General features: G+C 41.3%; 1 protein-coding gene across 1 annotated transcript; it reads left to right on the forward strand.

The window, feature by feature from the left end:
- Nucleotides 1-404: 404 nt before the first annotated feature.
- Nucleotides 405-27029, forward strand: LOC114256894 (RNA-binding (RRM/RBD/RNP motifs) family protein). Its single transcript, XM_082907207.1, has 8 exons — nucleotides 405-783; nucleotides 3900-4383; nucleotides 6263-6336; nucleotides 6414-6544; nucleotides 6882-6978; nucleotides 9417-9578; nucleotides 26066-26163; nucleotides 26508-27029. Exons 1-8 carry the CDS (start codon nucleotides 562-564, stop codon nucleotides 26596-26598), a joined length of 1359 nt encoding a protein of 452 aa, XP_082763333.1. The 5' UTR covers nucleotides 405-561; the 3' UTR covers nucleotides 26599-27029.

The following is a 27029-nucleotide window of genomic DNA, read 5'->3' on the forward strand; positions in this document are numbered from 1 at the left end:
AGCGAGAGTCTCAGAACAGAGCAAAGGGGAGAGCGAGAGCGAGAGTCGAAAAAAACGTAAGTGTAAAAAACGTGGTTGCAAATGAGGGGGCTTGGGGATTTTATATAAGTTGTAAAAGTGTGGTTGCAATCCACCCTTTCATTTATCAACAGTAAAAGCGTGATTGTGAATCACGTTTTCTTAAGAAAACAAATATGCACAATGAAAGCATGGATTGGAACTACGTTTTCTTCAAAAAAAAAAACAAAAACAAAATAAGCATAGTAAAATCGTGGTTTGAAATCACGTTTTATGAAGAAAACAAATTTATCTTAAAAACGTTTCTTAATTAAAAGCATGATTTATAATAACACTATCACTATTTTACAAATTTCCTACTTTAAACAATAAAAATGTGATTTGTAATAGCAATTTAACCTCATTTGGAAATCCCGTCCAAACTGGCTCTAATATGGGAAAAGCCTCTATTATACAGAGCGAAACCTTTTTGTTTCGATAGAGTAGAGGCGGTGGTCTGGTCTTTAACTAGAATTGAGAGCAAGAATCTGTATTGATACAGATATGGCAACACAAGCGCAGCAACAACAACAGTGGATGGTGAGCGCTCAGGCTCAAACCCATTATCATCCTCCTTCAACAGCAACACCTACTAGTGCTTCTTCATCATCACTACCCTATCATCAACCCACCACTCTCGAAGAAGTTCGTACCCTCTGGATTGGCGATTTACAGTACTGGGTCGAAGAGTCTTACCTCCATAATTGCTTCTCTCACACTGGAGAGGTTTTCTTTCTATCTCTTTATCCTTATGCATTTCTTTTATGTTTTATTCAATTCGTTTAGGGCTTCACTAGTTTATTGTTTATTAAATCAATATTAGTGTTGTTGGAGATATGGGTTTTATTAGATTCGTATCAATTTTGATTGGATTCGATGCTAAATTGAGGTTTGATTGAGTTGTCAAGCTATTACAATTCAAGTTATGTATTAATGCACCAAACCAATTGATGGTTTGAAAACACCTATATGGTTCCTGGAATTGTATAATGCATACATACTAATGAAATTTTTTGAAGGTTGTTTATGCATTGGTTCTAGATGTGTTGAAAGGGTACAGTATAATGGTTCATGATTACGAATGGGTGTGACTCTCTTTTTTATTTTATTTCAATATCTGCATACCATTTGGAGTTTCATAATTCTCTGCAGATGTACTGTCTGTCTGCCTAAAGTACTGAACTTTTATTCTCATGTGTATTGTAGGGGCTTTTTGGTAGATAAAAAGAGGGGGTTTAATTTCTGTGCAATGTGACTCAGCATGTGCACCTGCACCTGCTGATTGATTGATTGTATGGGATCTTCACAAATTGAACACCTGACAACTTGATTTAATATTATACCAGTAAAAGAGAATCAGAGGAAATACTTAAAAGCAATCAGACCATTGGTATCTTGTGCGACTCAAGTTAGTAAAAATATTGCTATCAGCCAGTCTCTTGGAGCATTTATCTTACAATACTTGCTTACATATGTTGAGGATGAAAAAGAATAACACTAAATAGTATAACAATACAGCATTGGTCGTTCCATGCCCATGGGTCATTCTTAACTTCAGCATAGGGCAGGGCTTGCAGGCTTAAACTTCTTGGATAGGGTTTCCCGAATAAAGACTACGAACAGATTGTTGGGATATTCTAGAATTGAGATGAAGGCTTTATAATTTTCAATAATATATATTTAGGAACATGAGTGACAGTTAACAAACAATCTTTGGTTCTTTTAAACTTTTGGGGAAATGTATGGAGTGGATTTTTGGCTGTTGGACCAAGTGTGCTATAAAGGCATGCTTGTCTTTCATGGTGAATAATTGAAACTGAAAATAAGTTTAAGGTTCAATTTGTATAATGGTTTAGGATGTCAGAAACAAATTGGCAATGGTAAAGAAACTTCAGGTTTTATTAAGAGAATGGCATGGAAGACATATGTTTGGAATTGCTTACCACATTCGAGGTCTTCACTGGAGTTTTAATTTGTTAGTTGATCAAATTTACATTGGTATTGGTAAAACATGTCAGTGGTGTTAGAGGGAAGTAGTCTAGCATGCGTTGTAGAGGACCATTAAAAGTTCATGTGCTTCCTTGGCATGAGGCATGAGGTGTGAGGCATGGTCTCTAAGGGACCTTATGTCTAGGTGGCAAGCTCTGAATAATTTTAAGAGACTCTTAGGAACCCATGAATTCTCTCAATGGGATGTATGACATCTTGCCTAAGGAGCTTTATGATTTTAGAAAAAATATGAATAAATCTCTTGCTCTCTAGGTTGGCTAGGGCATAGAACCCACGAGGGTTGAACTGCCTTGGTGAACCCGAAAATCTAGCTACCAAGTCATATAAACCTAGTTATCCCCAAAATTTGAATATATTTGACAGTCCAAAGCCTTTCTTCTAGCCTAGGTGGTGAGACTTGAGCTATGTTATGTGGACTCGGGTATGATATTATGTGTGGGTGTGTGTGCCACGGAATCAGGCATCCCTAAATTCTTAAACTTAGGATATAGGGATATTTATTCAAAAATTAGGTACGGGTACATATATCCTGAACATTAAAATACATTTTAGACTGTATAATATTTTGATACAAGATTTTGTTATCATTTAGGAATGTATTCAAAATTAAATGGGATTTAGATCGAAAAGGGTTTCTATCTCCAATATATGTGAATAATAGGTCATAACTTTTCTTCATTGTCAAATGTGAACACCTTCTTCATATATTGTAAAATATTAGAGGATTTAAGTGTTTACTTTGGGTACAGGGATGGATACATATCCCATACCTTACCATCAAGTGCTTTGCCCTTATGGTCGTGGCTTGACCTGACAAGGGGGGTTACTGAAATAACCATTATCATGACTCATTAGATAGGAGATCCGTATGTTTGATATGCCAGCTGGCATGTTGTCGTCTTGGATTACATGCCATGGACACTGTCCAGGGTATATTATTTGCCTACAAGAAGCTAATATGGCAGCTGATACGTAGGTAAATATTGGATACAATCTTGATAGGTTGAGCGTGTGGAGTGGATGGTTTCTTTCTAGCATAGACAGATTCATTCTGACGATTCAAGAGGAGTTTCTCTTCCCTATCTGATTAATAGATTATGATTTACCCCTTTTTGCTCATTCTATTTAATTTGAAATAATTAATCTCAAGGACCTGTGTAAAATGTTTGTAGACTGGGAGGAAATGAAGACACTTCTGTCTGTTTTTCTAAGTTTTTTTTTATATTTGATCGATTTCAAATTTCGATAGAAGCATATTTTCACCAAAAGATTAGACACTGAATTTCACTTCTCAAAGTTTGAATTTTTAACTATAAGCTTTTCCATCGTGAGAAATGAATACTTAACCATTACAAGAACAAAACTTCCAAGTAAAAGTTTAAGGACTGCAGAAAATATATTAAGGTTAATCAACCTAGACGGTATTATGCTAGCCCAAACATAGTTTATTCAAATTGCTTTGGACCTTGCTTTTTGTGTGCACACATAGATTTTAATGTAACTTTCACAATTGGAAACTTATTTTCAATGGGTTTCTGTTAGCATTGGATTTCTTTTTGGGGAAAAAGACGCCAGGGCGAAGACACGGTGTTCAATTTACTACTTTGGACATCAATTATGATGGATAGGGCTTTCTTTAATGGCCACCTGTTTACAGTGGCACATGTTATCCGCCTCTATCCCTGCTAATTTTAGGCATGGAACCTTCGGTGCACAGTTATATTTCTAGTGAGCTGATCTTTACACACGTTCACCTTGGAACAAGTTGAAAGAAGTGATTTTCACTAATGCATATAGCAGTTAGATTAAATGGATCACTGTCCTCTATGCAGGTGGTTTCGATAAAGGTAATACGTAACAAGATCACTAGTCAGCCAGAGGGTTACGGATTTGTGGAGTTCAATTCACATGCAGCAGCTGAAAGGGTTTTGCAGACATACAATGGGACACAAATGCCTGGAACTGAGCAAACTTTTAGGTTAAATTGGGCTTCCTTTGGGATTGGAGAAAGACGCCCTGATGCTGGGCCAGAGCACTCTATCTTTGTGGGGGATTTAGCACCTGATGTTACAGATTACTTGTTGCAAGAGACCTTTCGAACTCAATATCCATCTGTTAGAGGTGCCAAGGTCGTGACTGACCCAAATACTGGGCGCTCAAAGGGATATGGTTTTGTTAAATTTGCTGATGAAATGGAAAGAAACCGTGCTATGTCTGAAATGAATGGTGTCTATTGCTCAACTAGGCAAATGCGTATCAGTGCAGCAACACCGAAGAAGACCACTGGCTTTCAACAGCAATATGCAGCAGCTAGAGGTAATATTCAATCTTATTGTAATAGAACCAAACCTAACTTGCAAATTGTTGATTCATTTGCATGTGAAAATTAATTGTCCATATGAGGTTGTGATTACGTATTGTTGTAATCTTCTATATAATGTTGTCCTCTTGAAGCCTTAATCTTGTTCGAAGCTCTCTTTTCTCTTTCTAGTGAAGTGCTTTTTTTTTTGGGTATATATGTTGATAAGTTTTTTTGGTAGTGCATATTATATATTTCAATGGGCCATTGGTTTAGTAGTTAAAACTCAACATATCAACTTTGAGGTTGTGGGTTCAAACATGAGTGCAGCCACTTTGTGCAATTAATGCCAAAAGGTTAGGTCTGTAGCCCGATCTTCTTCTATTGGACCGCCATCCATTGGGGACTAAACTGGGCGTACGTTTCTTTTTTTATTTTTGTAGTATTATATATATATATATATATATGACCATAATGTGTCAGGTAGTGGGAATGTGAATTGACTAATTGAAATACATGTCACGGAAACTTATATGGAAGAGACGTGTCATGTTGGACCTCGTGTCAGACACTGACACTCTGCGAACACTTCTAAAAATATGTCCACCACTTTTTCAATGTGTCTTCAAAAAATTTAAATAATAACATCAAACACTTTAAAGACACTTTGCGGACACTTCGGTGAACCTTTCGAGCACTATTTTTATGATGAATCTCTGCATAGTCTGCATTTTTGGGAAAGTAACTCGTGCACTCTAAATATGTTTTAAAATATTTCTAAGATTGATACATCACATTTGTATTTCAATGTTCTATAATGGTTTCACATTTTACATTTTAAGAATGCAATTGTTTTGTGAATGATATCGTGATGTTTAAGTTGTGAAATATATGACCTTTTAATTTTAGTTAGTGTTATGTTGCATTTTTTATTAGCTTTGAATAAATCATTCATATATTTGATTTTATAATAAATTTATAAAGATATAATTTTTTAACATGCCTCAAGTGTCATGCCTTGCCTTTTTATTTTTATTATGAAAAATGCCATGTCCACGCCATGTGCACAAGAATGTTTGACTAGAAGTAAAAAATGAAGCTTGGAAGATGATGCACATGACTGCTCCTGATTTTAACTTTGAAATGCTTATTTTTTTAAAAACTTGGCAAAACAGTAAGAATGCTCTGCATATTGATGTCAATGGATAGTAGATATGTTGAGCTCCTTGAACACATATATATCAGAGTTGAGTGACTTGTCATTATCGTGAAAAAAAATTGAAGTAATATTGAGAACTATGTGAAATTTATGATCAAACTTAGAGGTAGTAAAATTGTAAAGGAAAAGTACAATTATCAGTGACAAAGCAACAACTTGGATATTGATGTGCAAATGATGGAATAATAAAGAAGCTAAAGAGATTAAAAGAAGCGACATATGCTACAGCAAAATGTTTAACCTACTAATAAAATTGATGTACCAATAATAAGAAGTTTGAAACAATATAAATACAGTATGTACAAGAAGTAAATGTTTTGTTGGCAATATCAAATGTTATCTTGGTATGTTGTGATGTTTGTTGTTAATATTTTGATAATATCAAGGATGTAATGTTGTATTGGTCAATGACTTGATCTATCAATAGAGAATCAACAATTTGAGAGCACCGGTATAACTATCTTTCCATTTTCCATATGTATTGGATAATTGTTTTTTTGAAAAGCAAATATATTTTGGATGTATTAATACATATATACACATATTTACTACATATTATAATTCCTTGTACAAGAAAAAAGCTGGACTTCCAGATGCATAATTCTCACTCTTTAGTTGATTCTTTAGTACTTTGATTTATCAAGATGAATGTGCACTGATCTTACATTTTTTGGTAGCTTTATATCCACCTCCAGCTTACACGCCAGCAGTGCAGACAATTCCAGTGGATAATGATATTAATAACACTACAGTAAGTCCAACACTTTGAGTTATTTATGCTTCATAAGTTCCATTTTTTTTTTTATCTAATGTGTTTTTATTTTGCAGGTTTTTATTGGAAACCTGGACCCCAATGTCACAGAAGAGGAACTGAGGCAAATATTTTTGCAGTTTGGGGAAATTATCTATGTGAAGATCCCCACATCAAGAGGATGTGGTTTTGTGCAGTTTGCAGCTAGGTTCGTCAGGCTTGTGGAATTTCTATTTGAATTGTTGGAAAAATTTAAAACGATAAGTTGAAAATATGAAAGATGTCTTGATTTATGTCCTCTCCCATCGAAACATTTTTTTTCCCTTTCCTTATCTCCTCTCTCTCTCTCTCTCTCTCTAGGATGGGGATGGATTTATATTCTGTTTAATTTGACCATATGTTAATTGAGTTAAGTTGGTGACTTTATGGTCTCTTGTCCATTTTTCCCATGATATCTTGCTTTATTGTATAAGCTTTACATACTCCCACTTATTTGACCTCCCTATTTATTGTCTTATCATATTGCTTTATATTTCTTTGTGCAGGGCATCTGCTGAAGAAGCAATCCAAAGGATGCAGGGAACAATGATTGGTCAACAAGCGGTCCACCTTTCTTGGGGCAGGAGTCCAACACCTAAACAGGTGAATCTTCTTTTTAGACTGCTCTAGTATAGTACATTGACATGGCAGTAATGGAGGAAGGAACTAGATATCGTTCTAGGAGATGAAACAAGGACTAGATATCGTTCTAGTAGACATAATTCATTAAATCCACAAGAACAACTTTGAATCCACAAGGAAAATAAAAGAGAATCTGAAAATAATATTGATTGAATGAATAAGTTACTCATGCCATAGTCTTTACGCATGTATTTATAATAACCTAAACCTAATACATGTAGAATAGGTAATTCTAAAATAAACTAGGGAACTTTAAATTTTTTACAAACTAGGAAATCTAAGAGAATAATCCTAGTCAAATTAAATTCCGAAATAATAAAAATATAAAAATTTTGAAACTCTTGTTTTACATCATTCTTTCCCTTTAGTAAAAAAAAAAAAAAAAAAAAAAACTCACCCTCGATTTACTATGAATCGAAACTTCATACGTTTGCGCTTGTGTGCATCTATCTTATAGTTAAGGAAAATCTTTTCGCATACTTGACTTTGAAAAAGTGCAACTCCTCTTGGGATGATTGTTGAATGCATATGTCCCATAAAGGATACTTGCTCCCATCTATGTGCATTCTCTCTTAGTTCTTTTAGGAAAGAACAATTCCTTGAATTCTTAAATAACTTAAGCAAGCAATTTTGGCATCTTCTTAAAAACCCTTCTTTTCATTAGTTCGGTCAAGGTTGTAAACTTTAGTTGGACAAGGCAAACAAGTAAGAGCATAGTCAAAAAGTGGTTGCACACCTTTGTTTTTAATTGCACTGCCCAATAATACAAGAACAAACTCCTGCGCTGTGGTAGCCCTCCGATTTTCCTCTGTTATTAAGCTATCAGTTGGTGAATAATTTGAACTACATAATTTGATCTCATCTTGCAATTTGGCAAATTTTTTTTTTTTTTTTGTTTGACGAATCTTCACTTTACGTAACAAGACTTCCAACTTTTGCAATAATGTCTTGCATTTTTTCTTGGTATACTTTGAAGACTTTTTCTTCATTTATTTCTTGGACACGAGACAATATAGATTTGTCTTCAAACGTAAGCCCTTCAAGGATAGTTTCGACATAAGTATTAATAGTATGGTGCTTAGGCTTGTATTTTTCCTCCAATAATGGCTCATAATTCCATGGCAAAAAATTCTCCATCATTCGCCTTTTCATTCTAGACCATGAATGAATACACACCTTGCCTTGTTGCTCTCTTGATGATTGCAAATCTAACTATCACCATAGTGCAGGACCTGTAAGCTTTAATAACACATACCTCTACTTTTATTTGTTTGGAATTTTCACATTTTCAATATATATATATATATATATATATCTAGTATCCAATCTAGAACATCTTAAAATATTCACCACCACTAAATTTAGGTAAATTTTCATAATACCTATAATCTTGATGATGAGAAAAGTCCACGAGCTTTGGTTACGATCTGTCCAAAGGCAACCATGGTTATGAACTGCCCCTCGGGAAGACCTCATTCTGACACCAATTGACACGGTGGTAATGGAGGAAGGAACTAATTATTGTTCTAGTAGACAACATGGGCTTGATATCATTTTAGATTAGATGTGATTTATTGAATCCACAAGAACAACCTTGAATCCACAAGGAAAACAAAACAGAAACTCTTTGAAAATAATGTTGATTAAAAGATTGAGTTACTCATGCCTGTAGGCTCCTATGTCGGTCGAGCAAAGTTTCATCTTTTATTATCGCTAGTGTGAAATCTATGAGCTTGACCGAGGTTGGGTTGTACAGGATGACGGGTGCTTGATTGGGTTGGTTTTCTTTCCAAATTTTGACGTACAGGATGGGTGGGATGAGGCTTCAAACATGGCATCAAAGACCTTTGTGAACATCAATGTATAGACCAGTAATTGCGTAGTATAGTAAGTATAAATCAGAGCAGGCACATCACTTACGCACGTATTTATATTGAACTAAACCTAATACTTGTAGAATAAGCAATTCTAAAATAAATTAGGACACTTAAATTAATACAAACTAGGAAATCTAAGAGAACAATAAACTAAAAATTCTAGACTATTTAACAAACTCCTAGTCAAAATCTAATAGCAAAATAATAAAAATAAAAATATAAAAATTCTGAAACTTTTGTTATGCTACATTACTCTTTCTAGGATTGTCTCTATGAGAAATTCAGCCAGAAGAATTTATCCTTTCCTACTGTTGCTTTAAATTTGATGCTCTATGTCGAAGCCAGAAAGGACATTATTAAGGTTCATGATTTTCATGATTTGACTGTTGTTTGGCAGTCATGATTGGTATGTAATGAGGTGTAATTGAAAAGACTCTTTCTTTTTGCCAAATGATGTTTCTGGTCTCTAAAAGAATATTCAGTTTATGCTAATTACTATACAATTTTTTAATACTGTGGTAGGAATTACCTGGTGTCTGGAGTCAGCAAGCAGATCCAAGTCAATGGAGCAGCACCTATTATGGTTACGGACAAGGTTATGATGCCTATGGTTATGGGACTACACATGATCCTTCATTATATGCATATGGTGCATACCCTGGTTACGCGCAGTACCCTCAACAGGTATGACGCTTTTAAAGAACATTGTTTTTTCCCTTTTGCTGGATGTGCTGTCCAGCGTGTTCCGCAACCTAGATAACATACAACTGGACTGTTTTTTGGTGCCTAATTTGTGATGAGGATATTTTAAACCATTAAACCTTGTTTAAACCTTGTTTTTCCTTGCATTTTTGTGACGAGGATATTTTAAGGAGAAAAGGAACTGTTCAACTCAGAATTGAGAATTTTTTTTAAACATTGGATGGCCGGAGCCAAAAAAAAAAGAGGGAAACAAAAACAACTAAACTAACACCTCTTCTCATGGTTTCATTACCCAAAGCATCCCAACCAGCTACAGTTAAATTGAGAGGGGCTGTTATCTCAGTATTTGCGACCTGATTGCTAGATGAGGAAATAGCTTCCTTAGCCAATAGATCTGCACATCTGTTAGCTTCTCTCCAAACCAACACCAGTTGACACTGCCATTCTTTATGCACGAGCCCTGCAATGTTATTGCAAATATTTAATTGGGTTTCATCAAGTGCAGTTGCCGAGTTGCTTTGAGAGCCTCTGCCGAATCTGTCTCAAAGACTCTCAACTCTCAACCTAAGAAGCATGGACACGGACACACTATACGACATGGACATGCTGATATGCTAATTTTCAAAAAATGCAGGATACGATACATAGGGGACACGCATGAAATATATAATTTTATATATTTATTATATGTTATATATATATATATATGAATATATCATTCAAAGAAAATAAAAAATGCAATATGACACTAATTCTTATAAATTTATATAGTTTTTGTTTTATTATTGTATCTTAAGTTGTTTTGTTCAAATTTATAAGTAGTTTCACCTGTGTCTAATTGTGTGTTTAAGCGATAGACATGTGTGTCCTCCAAGTGTCCAAAGAGTGTCCGGGTCTTTAAAAAAAAATTGAAATATAGGATACGTTTTGAAGAGTATTAGACACATGTCGGGAAAGTGTCTAAAGAGTGTTGGTGTCCGATATGGACACGATATGGATATGTCACATTCTTAGTGCTTCTTAGGTCTCAACAAATACCTGATGATAACAGTTTTAGTTTTTAGATTCCTTCATTCATTAATTTCTTACTGTCCTGATAGCTAAGGGGTTTTTATTTACATGGATTAGGTGCCCTTTGCCTTTCCTTCCATCAAAAAGAGGAAATAGTCAATTTCCTGTCTTCTGTTGATGTGATCATGATCTTCCTGAAGTTCTTAATTGGGTATCAGGTGTGGAACAACCAGGATTTTTCATGGTCACCCTTCCTTGACTCAACACCTTTTATGTTTGTTAGTTTTTAAAAAAAAACCTGAACCTTCATTTATCATCCTTTTATGTAAGGACCTAATATTAATAACTTCTGCTTCAGTATCTAACCAGTATCTACAAAATTGTGGCCGAAATTGTGGCGCCAAGACCAAGAAACTTATCCCAATTTCAGATGACCAGATAGCTTCTTAGGGAGGCAAATCCCATATTTCATGTGGAATTGCAGTTGGTGAATCCTGAAATTGTCACGACCCCATTCCGCCCCTAGTAGAATGGTGCCATGATGGCCAGTAATCCGAGATTACCAAAGGCCAACTTATAAAGATTCACACAATCAGAGTATATTTATATGGGGCATACATGTACGGAAGCAATAAATTTAAATCTAAATAGTCCATAAGAGCTGTGCATAAATCAAATGAAATGACATACATCATGACATGGTTTACAACTTGGATACAAATAAAATAAAGTACATATTACATCTTGATCAAAAGGCTTCTCAAGCCAAAATATACAAAAGACATGAATTACAAACTAAGAAGCATAATCTTCAAGATGCTAGCAAAACATGAATCCAAAACAACTTGCAAATGATATCTAGGCGTCACCGCCCTCTTACTCGTCACCTACATATATATATATATATAAGGAGAGGGTGAGCTTAGATACTCAGTGAATGATATTGGTAATAAAGGTTTGAATGAATGATATTCGAGATTTTTATCAAAACAATACATAGCATATCTTGTACAAATCAAAGGATGAACCAAGTTCATCTATCAAGTCTTTCAAAGCCTCAAGGGATGCTTACTAGCATCAATATAATACAAGGGATGACATTCCTGACAAAACAAGAGAATAATCAACCCGGAATCGATTAGACAAACCCACCCGTACAAGACCATCGGTGGCCAGGGAGATATCTCAAATAAGGGTACTAGTTGCATTATAGTCCCCCTAGCACTCAGGACTTTCCAAGAATGTCATCAAAATAAGATAATACTTGATACAAAACTAGGAATAATCATTCATACTTGATCAAAAACTTTTCCAAAACAAAGCAAAGCAAGGCAAGGCAAAGCTTTTATCAAAACATTATAACATAACTTTGTTAAAAATACCACTCACATAGCTCTTCGGGTGCATGGATTAAAGCAAGAATCCAAGGCCTACAAATACATAATAAATCTCATTGAATGCATTTCAAGAAGACAAGAAGAGATGCTCAAAGATAGATATGAAATGCATCCCTAGAACAAGCTTTACATGAGTGTAAATGATCCCGGTATTTCTTTCAAAACTAAATCAAGACAAAGCAAAATGTGGGTAAGTGGTTTGGAAATATTCTTCGGGAACCTGGGGAACGCTCGTGATCCTCTTCTGCTCACCTGAAAAAGAATAAACACTCCAGTCGGGGGTGCCGGAATTAGCACTCCGACGGGCAAGTTAGTATTTACACTCGAGGAGGCTTGTATTCTAAGCTAAGCATAGTAATTCTCACATACCTCTTTAGGACTGAAGATCTTGTATTTATAGTATTTTCTTGGGGCCCTCGGGCCTGGTCCACTCCTAGTCTTTGCCATGTACTTCTACACGGCCCTTGTTTTACTGGCAAGAATGTCGGCTCTTTTATTCGGCCCCAAAATTGGATGGGGTCAATGCCGAATAGAAGTTATGTTCTGGATCGAATTGGTCCGCTCCTGTTGATTCAAAATTATTCGGCTCCCACAATTGCCCCCCAAACACCCCACTAGCACCAGTTAGTCGGCGTGTTTGGCTTCAGTCTGGAGGTTAGAAATCCGGCGGTTATTCCTCTTCCCGATGCATGTCAGAACGCGTACATGCTTCTGGGTCATTATAATGCTTTCCTGCCCCTTCGTACGTTGCCTCCATTTAATGCGATTTGAATTTGTCTCTTCGAATGTATGCTCTGAATACTCGAAGATATCTGGCTCGTCTTCCAGTGGGACTCCTGCATTCCGCGGCTTCTGCAACCCCTTGTTTCTCGATCTTTTCTTCGCCTCCTGTAAGTTTTCTTCTCCTACATTTTTTTGATCCCCCCTCTTTATCAGCTTTTAGTTTTCCGTAATCCTTGAGTCGGCAAGAATGGCGAAACATTTGAAGGAGCTCCTTTTTGTGGATCGAATCTCCAGCTTTCGACGCCACTTCTCCATCCCTGACGACGTCCATCTGTCACTTGTGGCAGACAACACTATTGATATGGAGAGGGAAGACGAGAACACAATCATCTTTCCTCTCCTATCAATTGCTGAGGGCGGCGTCCGTTTTCCTCTTCACCCACTTTTGAGGGCCGTTCTTCGGTACTGGGGTCTTATTCCTTCCCAGCCCTATGTGAACTTCTGCATCATAATGGGCATTGTAGAGATAAATCGGCGTCTTAGAGTCAATTTAGGTATTCCCGCCATTCGGCACTGTTATGTCCTAGCCAAGTCTATTGGCCGTCTGGGACGCTACTTCCTTAGAGCCAAGGACACTGACCACCACTTAGTGACCATGCTTGCTAGCTCTGGCAAGCATGTCGATGACGTGATGGTCGTTGTCCGCGATAATTGGGAATTCGGCGAAGTGGAAGATCGTCTAGATCCTGTGCCAAGGCAAAAAGGCGAACCAGGTGGCCGACCAAATCACTGTTTCTGTTACTTACATATGCATGTATTCGGCACTTTAGCACACCTAATCATTTTGTCTACGCAGGCAGCGACTTGAAGAGAGTGTTGACTTCAGACGACGAAGTGGTGCTCGCAGAAATTAAAGCTGCGCTACAGTTCGTCGGCCATCCAGACCTTCAAAAACAAGGGAGGGCAGCCCACATTCTCTTGGGGTACGAGCCAACCTACACGACGTTCTCGGTGGCAGATAATATTCCCATCGCGCGAGGTGATAACCAACTGACGGCCCCCATCTTCTCCAGCTTCAAAAACTTGAGGCAGATTGGCCTCGAATTGTCTGATTCTGAGCACGTGGAAGGACAAGTTGCCGAACCTATTGCCGAGGACCTGAAGGAGTTGGCCGCGGAAGTTGACGAAGCCATCAATTCGGCCTTTGAGGAAGTTGGGTTGAACTCTCCTGATCCTCCGTCTACATTAGGCCAAGGGGACGCCGAAGATATCTTTACGAACTTGGGAGATCTTCCCGGCGATTTCTTTGAGGATATGGCCGAGGATAATCTTACGCAGATGGCACGAAAAAGGAATGCCGAACGCATGGTCGCCTAACAAAAGGCCGTAGCCATCCGTTTCGGACTTGTCCCGACTGAATCTATTGCTCCCGTTGTCGTACAAGAAACGGCTCACGTTGTTGTGGTCGAGACGGAAAAGGAGGTCTAGCACCCGAGTATGGAAGTTCGGCCGATTTCAGAGGATTGGGGCGAAAAACGAGGTGCTGAGGGTGAGGACAGCTCCGAAGGGGGCCCCTTGGAAAAACGGCCACGCTTGGAGGAGTCGGTTGTGGTTGCTCCTTTTGTTATTGAGCCAAAGATAAAAAATATGCCGATCTCCTCCGAAGCGTCGGCTCTGAAGGATGCAGCTGTGGCACTAAGCCTGGCTGCCTTAGTCTCCTTGCCGGCTGACAAGGCGACGTTTCGTGCCGAGCCGGATTTGGCGACAATAGCATTAGCTGCCCAGTCGGCTTTTCTGGTACGTGACTGAATCTTTGGTTTGGTTTGCATTTGATGTTTGTTGGCATATGACGATCCTTTGTTTTGCAGACAGTTGGAAGGATCGCAGAATTGGGCCGCCGCCAGCATGACGCTGTTGAAAGGATTGGCCGTTTGTGAAGTCGAGGGTCAAAGGAGCAGGGCGGAGTTCGAGGCAATGAGAGCCGCGATGGAAAGCGCGCGAGCCGAGGCTGAGAAGGAAAGGGCCAAAACTGCTAATCAACTCAGGGCTGACGCCGAGGAGAGGGCAAATGCGAGCGAGGAGTTGCTCAAGTTAGCCAAGGAGGCTCTTGCCAAGCTGGAGGCTGAGTTTGGAGAGTTGAAGCTGGCTAAAGAGAAAGCCGACTCTGAGTCCTCGGCGGCGTTCGAGGCTGGGAGGAGCTCTGCCTTTAAGGACTATGTAGAAGAAGTCCCCAAATTCGAGAATCGGGGGTTCAAACACGGCTGGCTCACAGCCCTTGCTGCCGCTGGAGTTACATTGGCCACGCCAATTCCCTACGAGCAAGTGGACGTTGAGCCGCTTGAGTCTCACTCTGAGACTTGATTTGGGAGACATTTTGGTTTTGCTAGCTTTTTTTTTTTTTTCGATTTCAATGTCTGTTTTTGTTTAGTAGATTTTTATCTGTGTGAGATTTTCATATGTAAAATGTCCGCTGGTAGTGCCCAATTTATGAATGAAAATTTCATATGCTTCCAAGATATTTCTTGTATTGTTTGTTGTATGAGTAGACAATTAGGAGAATCAGTGGTTAGGACAAAATTCCAAGACTACGTGAGACGGCAGACTTACAAACCGACTGAGCTTAGCGATCTGATTAAAACAATGAATCTGCCCTTGCCCCAGCGAGTTCGCGATCGTAGAACGCCGAATAACACGTCCATAAGAACCTTGTGTTGAGGCATCGATTCGGGGAACGGCTGGGGCCCTTAAGCCGACTAGATTGATGAATCTGCCCTTACCCCAGCGGGTTCGCGATCGTAGAACGCCGAATAACACGTCCATAAGAACCTTGTGTTGAGGCATTGATTCGAGGAACGGCTGGGGCACTTAAGCCGACTAGATTGAGGAATCTGCCCTTGCCCCAGCGGGTTCGCGATCGTAGAACGTCGAATAACACGTCCATAAGAACCTTGTGTTGAGGCATCGATTCGGGGAACGGCTGGGGCACTTAAGCCGACTAGATTGATGAATCTGCCTTTACCCCAGCGGGTTTGTGATCGTAGAACGCCGAATAACACGTCCATAAGGACCTTGTGTTGAGGCATTGATTCAGGGAACGGCTGGGGCACTTAAAGCCGACTAGATTGATGAATCTGCCCTTGCCCCAGCGGGTTCGCGATCGGAGAACGCCGAATAACACGTCCATAAGAACCTTGTGTTGAGGCATCGATTCGGGGAACGGCTGGGGAACTTAAGCCGACTAGATTGATGAATCTGCCCTTGCCCCAGCGGGTTTGCGATCGCAGAATGCCGAATAACACGTCCATAAGAACCTTGAGTTGAGGCATCGATTCGGGGAACGGCTGGGGCACTTAAGCCGACTAGATTGATGAATCTGCCATTGTCCTAGCGAGTTCAAGATCGTAGAACGCCGAATAGATGCGATTGGGGCGTATGATTCGTTCGGCGCCGGGTAGTTGGCGCTTCAACATTGAGGGGATTGCCTCGGAGGTGCTGCCTCCGTAGGGAATAAATGGGCGTGTACTTCGTGAACGAGGGTCCTATTTATGTGCTCATTCAGCATTTCAGTCCAGCTGTTTGAGGAAGATTGAACAAGCGCAAATGTCAAATAAACTTTTCTTCAACAACAGGGGCGAAACGAAGACTCTAGCTGAGCTGAGAGGAGCTATGAGTCGAAGTGGTGAACCTTCACGCACGGGCAGTAGGACTTCGAGGGATCGGGAGAGGCGCCAATCTCCTCGTCGTCGAAGTAGGTCGCCCAGGAGGGACAAACAGCCACAGCGTAAGTCTCCTCAGCTTGGTTCCGGCAGGCAACCTGACGCGACTCCTCGCCCATTGAGTTTTGCAGTCTTCGTGGGTAATAGACCAATGACAGAGGCGGACTCAATCATTCGATATCCGAATGCGGCAGTCGAGTTTGCTCGACAGATTTTCCCGCCCGAAGTTCAGCAGTGATGGTAGGTCGACAGGATTTCGAAGTGTTTCGTGAGGGCGTTCATGGGGCGGCGAGGGGACTGTACATGGCTTATGAGATCAGCATGCGTCTTCACGCCGCTCGCGCGACATAGAACAGAGAGATGAACGCATTCGGAAGTTAGAAGCTCGCGCCGAGAAGGCCGAGCGCGAGCTAAGGAAAATCAAGTCTGGCGGGCCCCAATCAACCAGCCACCCCAATCTGGTTGTTGAAGAGAGGGTTACTCAAAGGCTGATTAGCGATGCGATCGCCAATCGTAATACAACTGGCATGTTCGCGATCGAGACTGCGAGGGGTACGGCCTATAAAAAAGGCTTCCATGACGGCCGAAAGGTCGGAATTCAGAAGACCAAGGAGAAACTCGCCGAAGAAGTTTGTCGATGTGAAAATCGTGGATTTAGGCACGGTTAGATCAAGGCGCTTCGGCAAGTTGTGAGTCTCCAATCGGGAGGGTTGGATTCGGCGTTTCCGTTGTATCAACAGGATGATTTTCCCTTCTCCGCATTCGAAATTGAGAAGAGCAATGACGAAGAAGCCGCCGAACCCAAGAAATCCTTGTAATGCTTACATAGATTGAAAGTGAAATTATGTATTTATTCGCCAAATTTAATAAAATGCTTAGTTTTCAATCTGTAGCGTACTTGTTATTTATATTAGTACTCATTTTATTCCAACTTTGCTTCGTTGAAAATTTTATTCGGTACACGCGTATTTTCTGCGGAGGCCATTTTGGCCTGAAGGCGTCATGCGCCGATGGGGCTCCGAATCCGGAGGCTTTTTCGGCCCAAAGACATCATGCGCTGATGGGGCTCCGACTCCGAAGACAGTCGGCCCATCTATAATTTCTGTTTATATAATTAAGCCATTTTAATAAGGCAGAAATTAGTGCATGAAGTGGCTGTGGCACGTATCTATCGGCATGAGGCCAAGATGCTCGGTCGGTTAGATTAATAAATCTGCCTTTGCCCCAACCAGTACATGGACTTCAAGGCATTCGCCCATAATTGCCGTTTATATAATTTAGGCTGTTTTAACAAGGCAGAAATTAGTGCATTGAGTGGCTGCGGCAAATGTCGCTTGGTGTCTGTCGTTTGGAGTTCAGTGTTAATGAAATCGCCTCGGGGCCACTGCAAAGATTTTAGAAACAAAATGCCTCGGATTTGTCGCTCCAGTGACTTCGTTTTCTGTGCACAGACTCGTTTTAGAACGATTTTGTTGCGTGGGGTTACGTAAGTGTGATCGTCGAATGGGGCTTTTTTTCAGCAGGGAAGAAGGTTGGAGTCTGGTTGAGTCTGATATTGCGATGAATCGCAGCGGGGAAAACACGCGCACGGGAGGCAGGGTGCTCAAGAAACATCAGCCTTTAAATCGTCAAAGCAGATCACCTCGAAAGGAGAAACAGCGATGGCGAAGTTGTCCACAACCGCGGCCAAGAAATGGGGCCGACGTAGCTCTGCGGCCGTTGAGGAGTACTGTTTTCGTGGCGAATTCCTTTCTTGTCTTGGATCTTGGCCTTGACATTGTCTATGGTGCCAAAGGTTTCCACCTCAAGGGCGATTATCTCGTTGGGGTGAATCGTGGACTCGAGCGTGGTCAGGTCAAAGCATTTTCAAGTTGCGGGTGCCCTCTGATCAGCGGGCATTGACTTGGCGCTGCCGTTTGTACAGCGTGATGTTGTATGAGAATAAATGTTGTAATGCTTCGAATGCGGATGGCGTTTTTTGTAATTACCGTTTAATTGAATAAAATATTTCATTCCAAAAGTTTATCTCGTTCTGAACTTTTGTATGTTTAATTTGAGCATCTTACTTTGAATGCTGGCACGTTTTGTCTTGTTCATGCGATTGTACTGGTTTCAGCCTACATATCCCTGTTTAGATGTGTAAATGTTTTCATTTTAAAAGGGCGCTCCGAATTGGGAGGCTTTATCGGCCCAAAGACGCCATGCGCCGATGGGGCTCCGAATCTGGAGACTTAATTCGGCCAATCGTGTCATCCACGAAGGGCGCTCCGAATCCGAAGGCTTTATCGGCCCAAGGACGCCATGCGCCGATGGGGCTCCGAATCCGGAGACTTAATTTGGCCAATCGTGACATCCACGAAGGGCGCTCTGAATCCGGAGGCTTTATCGACCCAAGGACGTCATACGCCGATGGGACTCCGAATCCGAAGACTTAATTCGGCCAATTGTGTCATCCACGAAGGGCGCTCTGAATCCGGAGGCTTTATCGGCCCAAGGACATTATGCGCCGATGGGGCTCCGAATCCGGAGACTTAATTTGGCCAATCGTGACGTCCACGAAGGGCGCTCCGAATCCGGAGGCTTTATCGGCCCAAGGACGCCATGCGCCGATGGGGCTCCGAATCCGGAGACTTGATTTGGCCAATCGTGACATCCATGAAGGGCGCTTCGAATTCGGAGGCTTTTTCGGCCCAAAGACGTCATGCGCTGATGGGGCTCCGAATCCAGAGACTTAGTTTGGACAATAGTGATATTCATGAAGGGCGCTCCGAATTCGGAGGTTTTATCGGCCCAAGGACGTCATGCGCCGATGGGGCTCTGAATTCGGAGACTTGATTTGGCCAATCGTGACATCCACAAAGGGCGCTCCGAATCCGGATGCTTTTTCGGCTCAAAGACGTCATGCGCCGATGGGGCTCCGAATTCGGAGACTTGATTTGGCCAATCGTGACATCTACGAAGGGCGCTCCGAATCGGGAGGCTTTTTCGGCCCAAAGACGTCATGCGCCGATGGAGCTTTGAATCCGGAGACTTAATTTGGCCAATCGTGATATTCATGAAGGGCGCTTCGAATCCGGAGGCTTTATCGGCCCAAGGACGTCATGCGCCGATGGGGCTCCGAATCTAGAGACTTGATTTGGTCAATCGTGACATCCACGAAGGGCGCTCCGAATCCGGAGGCTTTTTGGCCCAAAGATGTCATGCACCGATGGGGCTCCGAATTTGGAGACTTAATTTGGCCAATCGTGATATTCACGAAGGGCGCTCCGAATCCGGAGGCTTTATCGGCCCAAAGAAATCATGCGCCGATGGGGCTCCGAATCCGGAGACTTAATTCGGCCAATCATGACATCCACGAAGGGCGCTCCGAATCCGGAGGCTTTTGAACTAGATTGCAGAGTCAGTAAACAGGCGTTTTTGCATTACAGAAGTGGAAAGTGTACATGGTGAGCCGCTCAGAACCAATATCATTCCCACAAGTCGGGTTTTATGATAGAACTCGTGCCTAATTCTCCATCAACCAACCTTCTATCGTCCAAAAATACCTTCAGGGGAAACTTTATCGGCGTGCAGCGGCGCAGCTGGATGCGTTGATCAGACATCTTGAGAAGCTGCTACCGGTATGGCCTGCAGCTTCCGTGGCTTCTTATCACGAAGCCGTCCGACTTCATCGAGACTCTTGATTTGACACTTTAATGGAGTTGACCTGCGTCTTTGTTGGTGTCTTTCCAGAAAGGAGATAGCATGCTTGTGCGGATTGCCGGGAACCCCGGATTTGCTCAACGCCGTGTTCGGTCGGGAAGCGTAGCAGCTGCTGATAGGTGCTTGGTACGGCCCGAATAGTATGCAACCAAGTCCGCCCCATAATGAGGTTATACGACGAAGGGAGCTTGACGACCAGGAATTCCACTTCCACCGTTTGGGAGCCCGCCCGAACCGGTAACGTGATTTTCCCCAACGGATACTCCAGATTCGCGTTGAAGCCGAACAATGGATGAGGAGCCGGAGATAGGTCTGATTCGTTGAAGCCGAGTTTGATGAAGGACTCGTAATACATGACCTCCGAAGTGCTCCCCTGGTCAATGAGGACGCGTTCAATGGTAAACCGGTTCACGTGTAGTTCAATAACCAATGGATCAATATGGGGGAGTGTTATGCTGATAAGATTGGAATCGTTGGAGATAACGCTTGGTGGGGCTGTTTCGTTTGTGCGCGTTGCTCCTGGGGGGATGAATGGATTGCATGCATGGTACGTGGCGTTGGAAGGCTGTATATCATATGTATAACGCCAAGGGGAGGTGACTCCTGCCGAAGGGCGACAGTTTTGATTGTGCTTTTCCGGACGTGTTGCTAGAGCCGACCATCTTGGACCAATTTCTCAAGGTGGTCTTTCAAGGCATAGCAGCTGTCCGTATCATGACCGTGATCTTTGTGATATTCACAACGTCTGTCCCGCCTTCACGTGTCAGGAGGTCCCACCATCTTGAACGGCCATTTGAAGAATGGAAGATGTTGGATCTAGGGCATAATTTAGCTGATTGGCTCTGACAGCTCCGTATATTTCTTGTCGGCGCGCTTTGTGCGCCTGCTATCGACCTGCAGTTGCTCATTGGCTTGGTGTGGGCATCGATTGCTGGATCGACGAGAATCCCGTCTCTTGTCTCGTTTAGCCCGCTGTCGTGGTTCAGGGCTTTGAGGTGGTGCGGAACTTATTGGCTGAGTGATTTTGGGAGAGGCCGTTTTGTTGGCCACGTGTCTGGCTTTAACCTGCAAGGCGTCGTCTTCCACTTTGCAGTATTCCTCTACTTTCTTCATCAACCCCCAGACTGTTTTGGGGGGTCTTCTAGTTAAGGAACTGCGGAGGGCACTATCTGGGTGTAGTCCCATTTTGAAGGCAGTGATGGCCATGGAGTCGTTGCAAGCGTCATCGACAAGGTTAAAGCATTCCCAATATCGCGCCGAATAAGCTCTTAGTGTTTCTCCTGGCAGGATTTGCATTGCCCAGAGGGAGTCGGCTTGCTTTGGCTGGACTTCGCTAGTAATGAATCTGGCCCTGAAGGATTTCTGTAGTTGGTGGAAGGTTTTGATCGAAGCCGGCTCCAGTTTATAATACCACCGGACCGCCAACGGTCCCAAACTGCTGGGAAATATTCGGCACATGAGGCCCTCGTCGTCTGCATGCAATGTCATGGCCTGCTTGTAGTGGTGGATGTGGTCGGTGGGGTCTGATTTGCCGTTGTACAGGGTGAACGACGGTGCTTTAAATTTCTTTGGTAGCGCAGCCTTTGCGATCTGTCGTAAGAAGGGGTCGTGTTGGTCTTTGTCCGAACTTTTCCTTCTTCGCCTCTGCATTGTACGGGGACTTTCTTCGGAAGAACTGGTGGCTTCATGTCGTCCCTTCTTCCTGGGCTCCAGGGATAATGAGTCGGAGTTGCTATCAGTGTCTTGTCGTGCTCGAGGTTGTCGACCACCTGCCTTCGGAGATCGCTCCGGATTTAGGCGCGCAGCTTGTTTAGACTTCGCCATTTCCAAGGCCAAATCTTCACGAAGACGTTCGTTCTCAGCGATCATGTTCTCCAGCATCTGTTCATTTTGTTTTGCTTGTTCCATGATCGCTTGCATTGTCTCGTGCTCCGAAGTCGAGGGTGAGGCGAAATTCAAGGCACGTCGTGCGGCGATAGTTTCTGGTCCAAGCAAGTTTGTTGGAGTAGTTTCATCATGAGGTATAGGGTCGACAGTGACTGTCGGAGGATCTTCCGTCACGCTTGCTATGGATGTGCTTGAGTATTCCCACAAACGGCGCCAATTGTGGGTAAGTGGTTTGGAAATACTCTTCGGGATCCTGGGGAACGCTCGTGATCCTCTTCTGGTCACTTGAAAAAGAATAAACACTTCGGTCGGAGGTGTCGGAATTAGCACTCCGACGGGCAAGTTAGTATTTACACTCGAGGAGGTTTGTATTCTAAGCCAGGCATAGTAATTCTCACATACCTCTTTAGGACTGAAGATCTTGTATTTATAGTATTCTCTTGGGGCCCTCGGGCCTGGTCCACTCCTAGTCCTTGCCATGTACTTCTACACGGCCCTTGTTTTACTGGCAGGAATGTCGGCTCTTTTATTCGGCCCCAAAATTAGATAGGGTCAATGCCGAATAGAAGTTATGTTCTGGACCGAATTGGTCCGCTCCTGTTGATCCAAAATTATTCGGCTCCCACACAAAACATGTGCTGGGAGTTAAAACACTGTTTCTTATTTCGGGAAAACACGCTGGATACCAACCAGGTCTTGGCCGAGGTTCCACACCTCTTGGCCGAGGTGTGGTCTCCTAGGCCTAGGTGCGAGATCTAGGCAAGAGTGGGTCTTGGCAACCATGCTTAGGGAAATCAAGTCTAGAAAATCTGGGTTTCCTCTTGAAGAACATGAACATGAATGCCAAAATCATAACTTTTTTATTCAAAATTTGAGATTTCATGAGATGAGTTCAAAAACATGGACCTGGGTACCCGTAGTTGAAGATCTTCTTGAAAACAAACATAAAAACATGGAACTTGTTATAAACTTTCGGATCAAAACATGGTTATCCTTCAAGAACACAAGAACATCATTTTCTCTTTCCAAAATCAAACTTTAAATTAATGCATGGCTCATGAATCATGCTAGATCATGCAACGTGATCAAATAAACATAAAGAACAACAAGAGTGGATCAAGAATCTAACCTCAAAATACGGATCTGACGGTTCAAACTCTAAAGATCAAGCTTGGGATCTAGCTCTCTCACTCTAAACTCCTTTTCCTCTTCCTAGAGCTTCTCTCTCTACAATGCAAAAGGTATGACACAAAATGATATGGGTTCTCAGCTAGTACCTGACTTCAGTGTTATTAGAGGCGAGCCTAAGCGCTAAGCGAGGTGAGGCGAGGCGAGGCTTTAGCGCTTCAGGCACACTGATGCGAGGCGAAATGGTGAGGCGATGGAGAAGCGCTTGAAGCGAGGCTTAGGCGATGAAGCGGGAGGCGAAACGAAGCGACTCTTCACCAGATTTTTGCCTGATTTCAGTTCGAATTATCTGGGCCCTTCATCAACTTCGTTCGAATAATCTGGGGCCTTCATCAACAAAGTTAATTAGTTTTATAATTGCTTTATACTAAATAAGAAGTCCAAATCCTAGATCGACTTCGTTCATCGACATTGAAAGGCATACCGAAGTCGACTTCATTCGTCGACATTGAAAGGCATACCGAAGTCGTTCCTCCTTCTTCCTTTCTTTTTCTTCTTCCTTTCTCCTTTCTTCCCTTCGACTTCACTGTCGGACCCCTTTCTTCCCCCCTGTTCTTCCTTTGTTCCAGCCGTTCCTTCTTCTTCACTGAAGAACACTATCGAACCCTGTGTTAAAATTAATTCAATTATTTTTTAAAATTAATTTTTAATTTGCAAAAATTAATTTTTAAAATTAGTTCAATTATTTTAAAATTAATTTTTTTTCAATTAATTCAATTATTTTTTTTCTGTGTTAAAATTTCAATTAATTCAATTAATTTCCTGGTTATTTTAATTTCCTGGTTATTCAATTCATTATTTTAATTCAATTAATTCAATTAATTTGTTTATTTTAATTCAATTAATTTCCTAGTTATTTTAATTTCCTGGTTATTCAATTAATTATTTTAATTCTATTAATTCAATTAATTTGTTTATTTTAATTCAATTAATTTCCTGGTTATTCAATTAATTATTTTAATTCTATTAATTCAATTAATTTCAACTATTTTAATTTCTTTATGTTCTTTAATGTTGTTAAAATATGTTCTTTAATTTCTTTATGCTGAAAATATTTATATTTTTGTCTATACCATTTATTTTAAAAAAATATCCTTTCTGGTCGCCTCGATTCGATGAAGCCCTTGCCTCGCCTCGTCGCCTCGCGCTTTGGCGTTAGGAGACCTTGTCGCCTCGGTTCGCTTTTCGCCATAAAAAACACTGCCTGACTTAACCCTCTGCTGGGACATGTGGCAACGCCGGATTGGATCTTCTCAAAAGGGTGACAGAATGACAAGACAAGAGTATGACAAAGTGTGTATAACAAGCAAAGTGACAAGGGCACTCTGACAAGGCAATGACCTCGGATCAAGACATAGGCTTTGGCAAATAAGGTCTCAATGATCTCGGCTAGGAAGGATAACACTTGACCTAGCTGTGCTACACCTCGGCCTAGATGTGCCACACCTCGGTCTACGTCATACCAGTCCAGGAACAAGATCACTAGGTGCCAGGATCAAGGATGTTGGTTGGCTAGATGATAACATCTCGGCCTAGATGGTACACATCTCGGCCTAGGTGATGCACACCTCGGCCTAGTTGATGACATCTCGGCTAATATGCCAGGGTGAAGGTGGAGGTCAACCAAAGTGGTTCCAAGATGGTTCTAGGTATAAGAGGTTCAAGGGTGTGACCTAAGCTACACACACTAAGCAAGGAACAAAGCATACAAGCAATACTTAGGCAAATCACATAAGCACAAAACAAGACAGGGACCTTTACTTGGACAAAACAATTCAAAATCTACAAATGCAAGCTCATCAAGACAAAATCATCCAGATGCACATGAACGTGACTAAAACGAGAATGAGGGTCATTACAGGAATCGTATTGAAAGTGGACATGGAAATAAAGTTTAATTCAGGATTTCTACTTTTCTTTTAGGCTGTGTTTGAATTATGGATTTGGGGAGAGATTTGTGAAGGAAAAGGAAAAGTGGAGGGAAATGTTAACGAAATATAAGCTCTTTTTTTTTTTTTTGTCCTCTTTTCTTTTCTCTCAGCGTATAAAGGATCCAAACATAGACTTACGCAAGCATGTGATTTTGGGGCTAGAGGGAGAAGGTGTTTGCCTTTCTGTGTATGAACTTGTTCCTTTTCTTTGCCTTGTGATGGTGCTTGAAGCATTGACATGATATCTGCCAAGTTTGCCCTTCATCCCTGCTGTTGTACAGTTGGTGATGCTTTATGAAGGCTTCTGTGAAAAGCTAATGATCTCAAAGGGAGTTTTCTGTTAAGGGAAAGTGATCTATGTAAATAGAACTTGCAATTTTGCAGACAAGTTGTTGTATATGGAGCCTGATGTACCATGTTTCTTTCCTGCATTTTTATGTGTTCTTACGTAGCCTCAAGTTTGATAGTTAACCTCTGTGTTCTGAGTTATTTCTGCCTGTAGCCTGATTGACATCCATTCTTGGTTTTATGACTATGTTTTGAGTTATTTTGGAAGCTCCAACTCGAATGAGGAATTTCTGCTCGGTGTGGCGATTCCTTGTACGGAGGCTGGCCATGAGGGAGGCATGAAAAAAATTTCAGCTCTGGTAGGAAGGATAAAGAGTGAGGATATACCTTGCTCTTGTTTCTCTCTCCCCGTTTCTCATAATTACCTAAACGCCAATTTTTTTGTTGATAAATCAGAGGAAAAACCTAATCTTCATTAGCTATCTGACCATTTTTAATCTCATGACTTGGATGGAGGAAGATGAACTCTTCATTAGTACACGGTTTTTTATGAATCCTCGAAGCCATTGGTTCTGAACATGTATTTTGTTGTCACTATTGACTGAGTATCTTTATGGCCATTTCAGGTTGAAGGTTCTCAAGAAATGGCCTCCATGGCAGGTGCTGTCCCGGCTGTGGAACAAAGGGAGGAATATGATCCTTTGGCTACACCAGATGTTGACAAGTAAAACTCCACTCCTTCCTCCCTAGACTGACATATTTAGCTGCTATACTATTTGGTGCAGCTTATAGCTTCTATTTTTTATTTTTTGGAAATTTGTGCTAATGTGTTTGGTGCAATTCTCTTCCAATTTATGAGACAAAAAAATAGCTTAAATAAGCGGGGGACAAAAAAAAAAAAAAAAAAAAAAAAAAAAAAGAAAAAAAAAAAAAGAGTTGATTATTGGGAAGCAGGGGGGAGGTACTTTTAGTTTCTGCTTTTTGATTATCAGCTTTCAGTTTGTTAGAAGTTCACCAAATAATTGATTTCTTGACCAACCGCTGATAATAATCAATATTTGTTTGTAGGTTGAATGCTGCTTACCTTGCCGTCCATGGAAGTGCCATTTTGGGCCGGCCCATGTGGCAGAGAACCTCATCACTCTCACAGCAAGCATAGTCTCCTATGGAAGCACCTATTTTATTTGTCGGTCTCTAATTGGTTTTTGGTGTGCTAATGTGACGGAAAGACAAACCAAAACCATGCAAGATCACAATCATTAGCAAGAAAACTGCAGTTCCAGAGGGGAATCCTGGTAAATTTTGCTTTTGTACATGTTCTGCCTTGAAGGCGATTTCCTCTTCTGGTTGCAGCAGTAAACAAAAACACAGGAAAGCAGATCCATTCTATGGCATAAATTTTGAAGTCATTTTTAGATTGTTGTGACATGACATTTTGATTTGTAGTATAAATAAATAGAAGAGAATGATATGGTGCTTTCTTTCAAGTAGACTGAGCTCAGAAGTCTGATCTCTGAGATACATTATTGACTTTTAAAAATGTTGAATTCCTTTTGGTTGGATCTTAAAAAGTTTGTTTGTATTCCTGAA

Source organism: Camellia sinensis, chromosome 14 (genome assembly GCF_055761805.1).
Source record: "Camellia sinensis isolate YWXY chromosome 14, ASM5576180v1, whole genome shotgun sequence".
Taxonomy (NCBI): domain Eukaryota; kingdom Viridiplantae; phylum Streptophyta; class Magnoliopsida; order Ericales; family Theaceae; genus Camellia; species Camellia sinensis.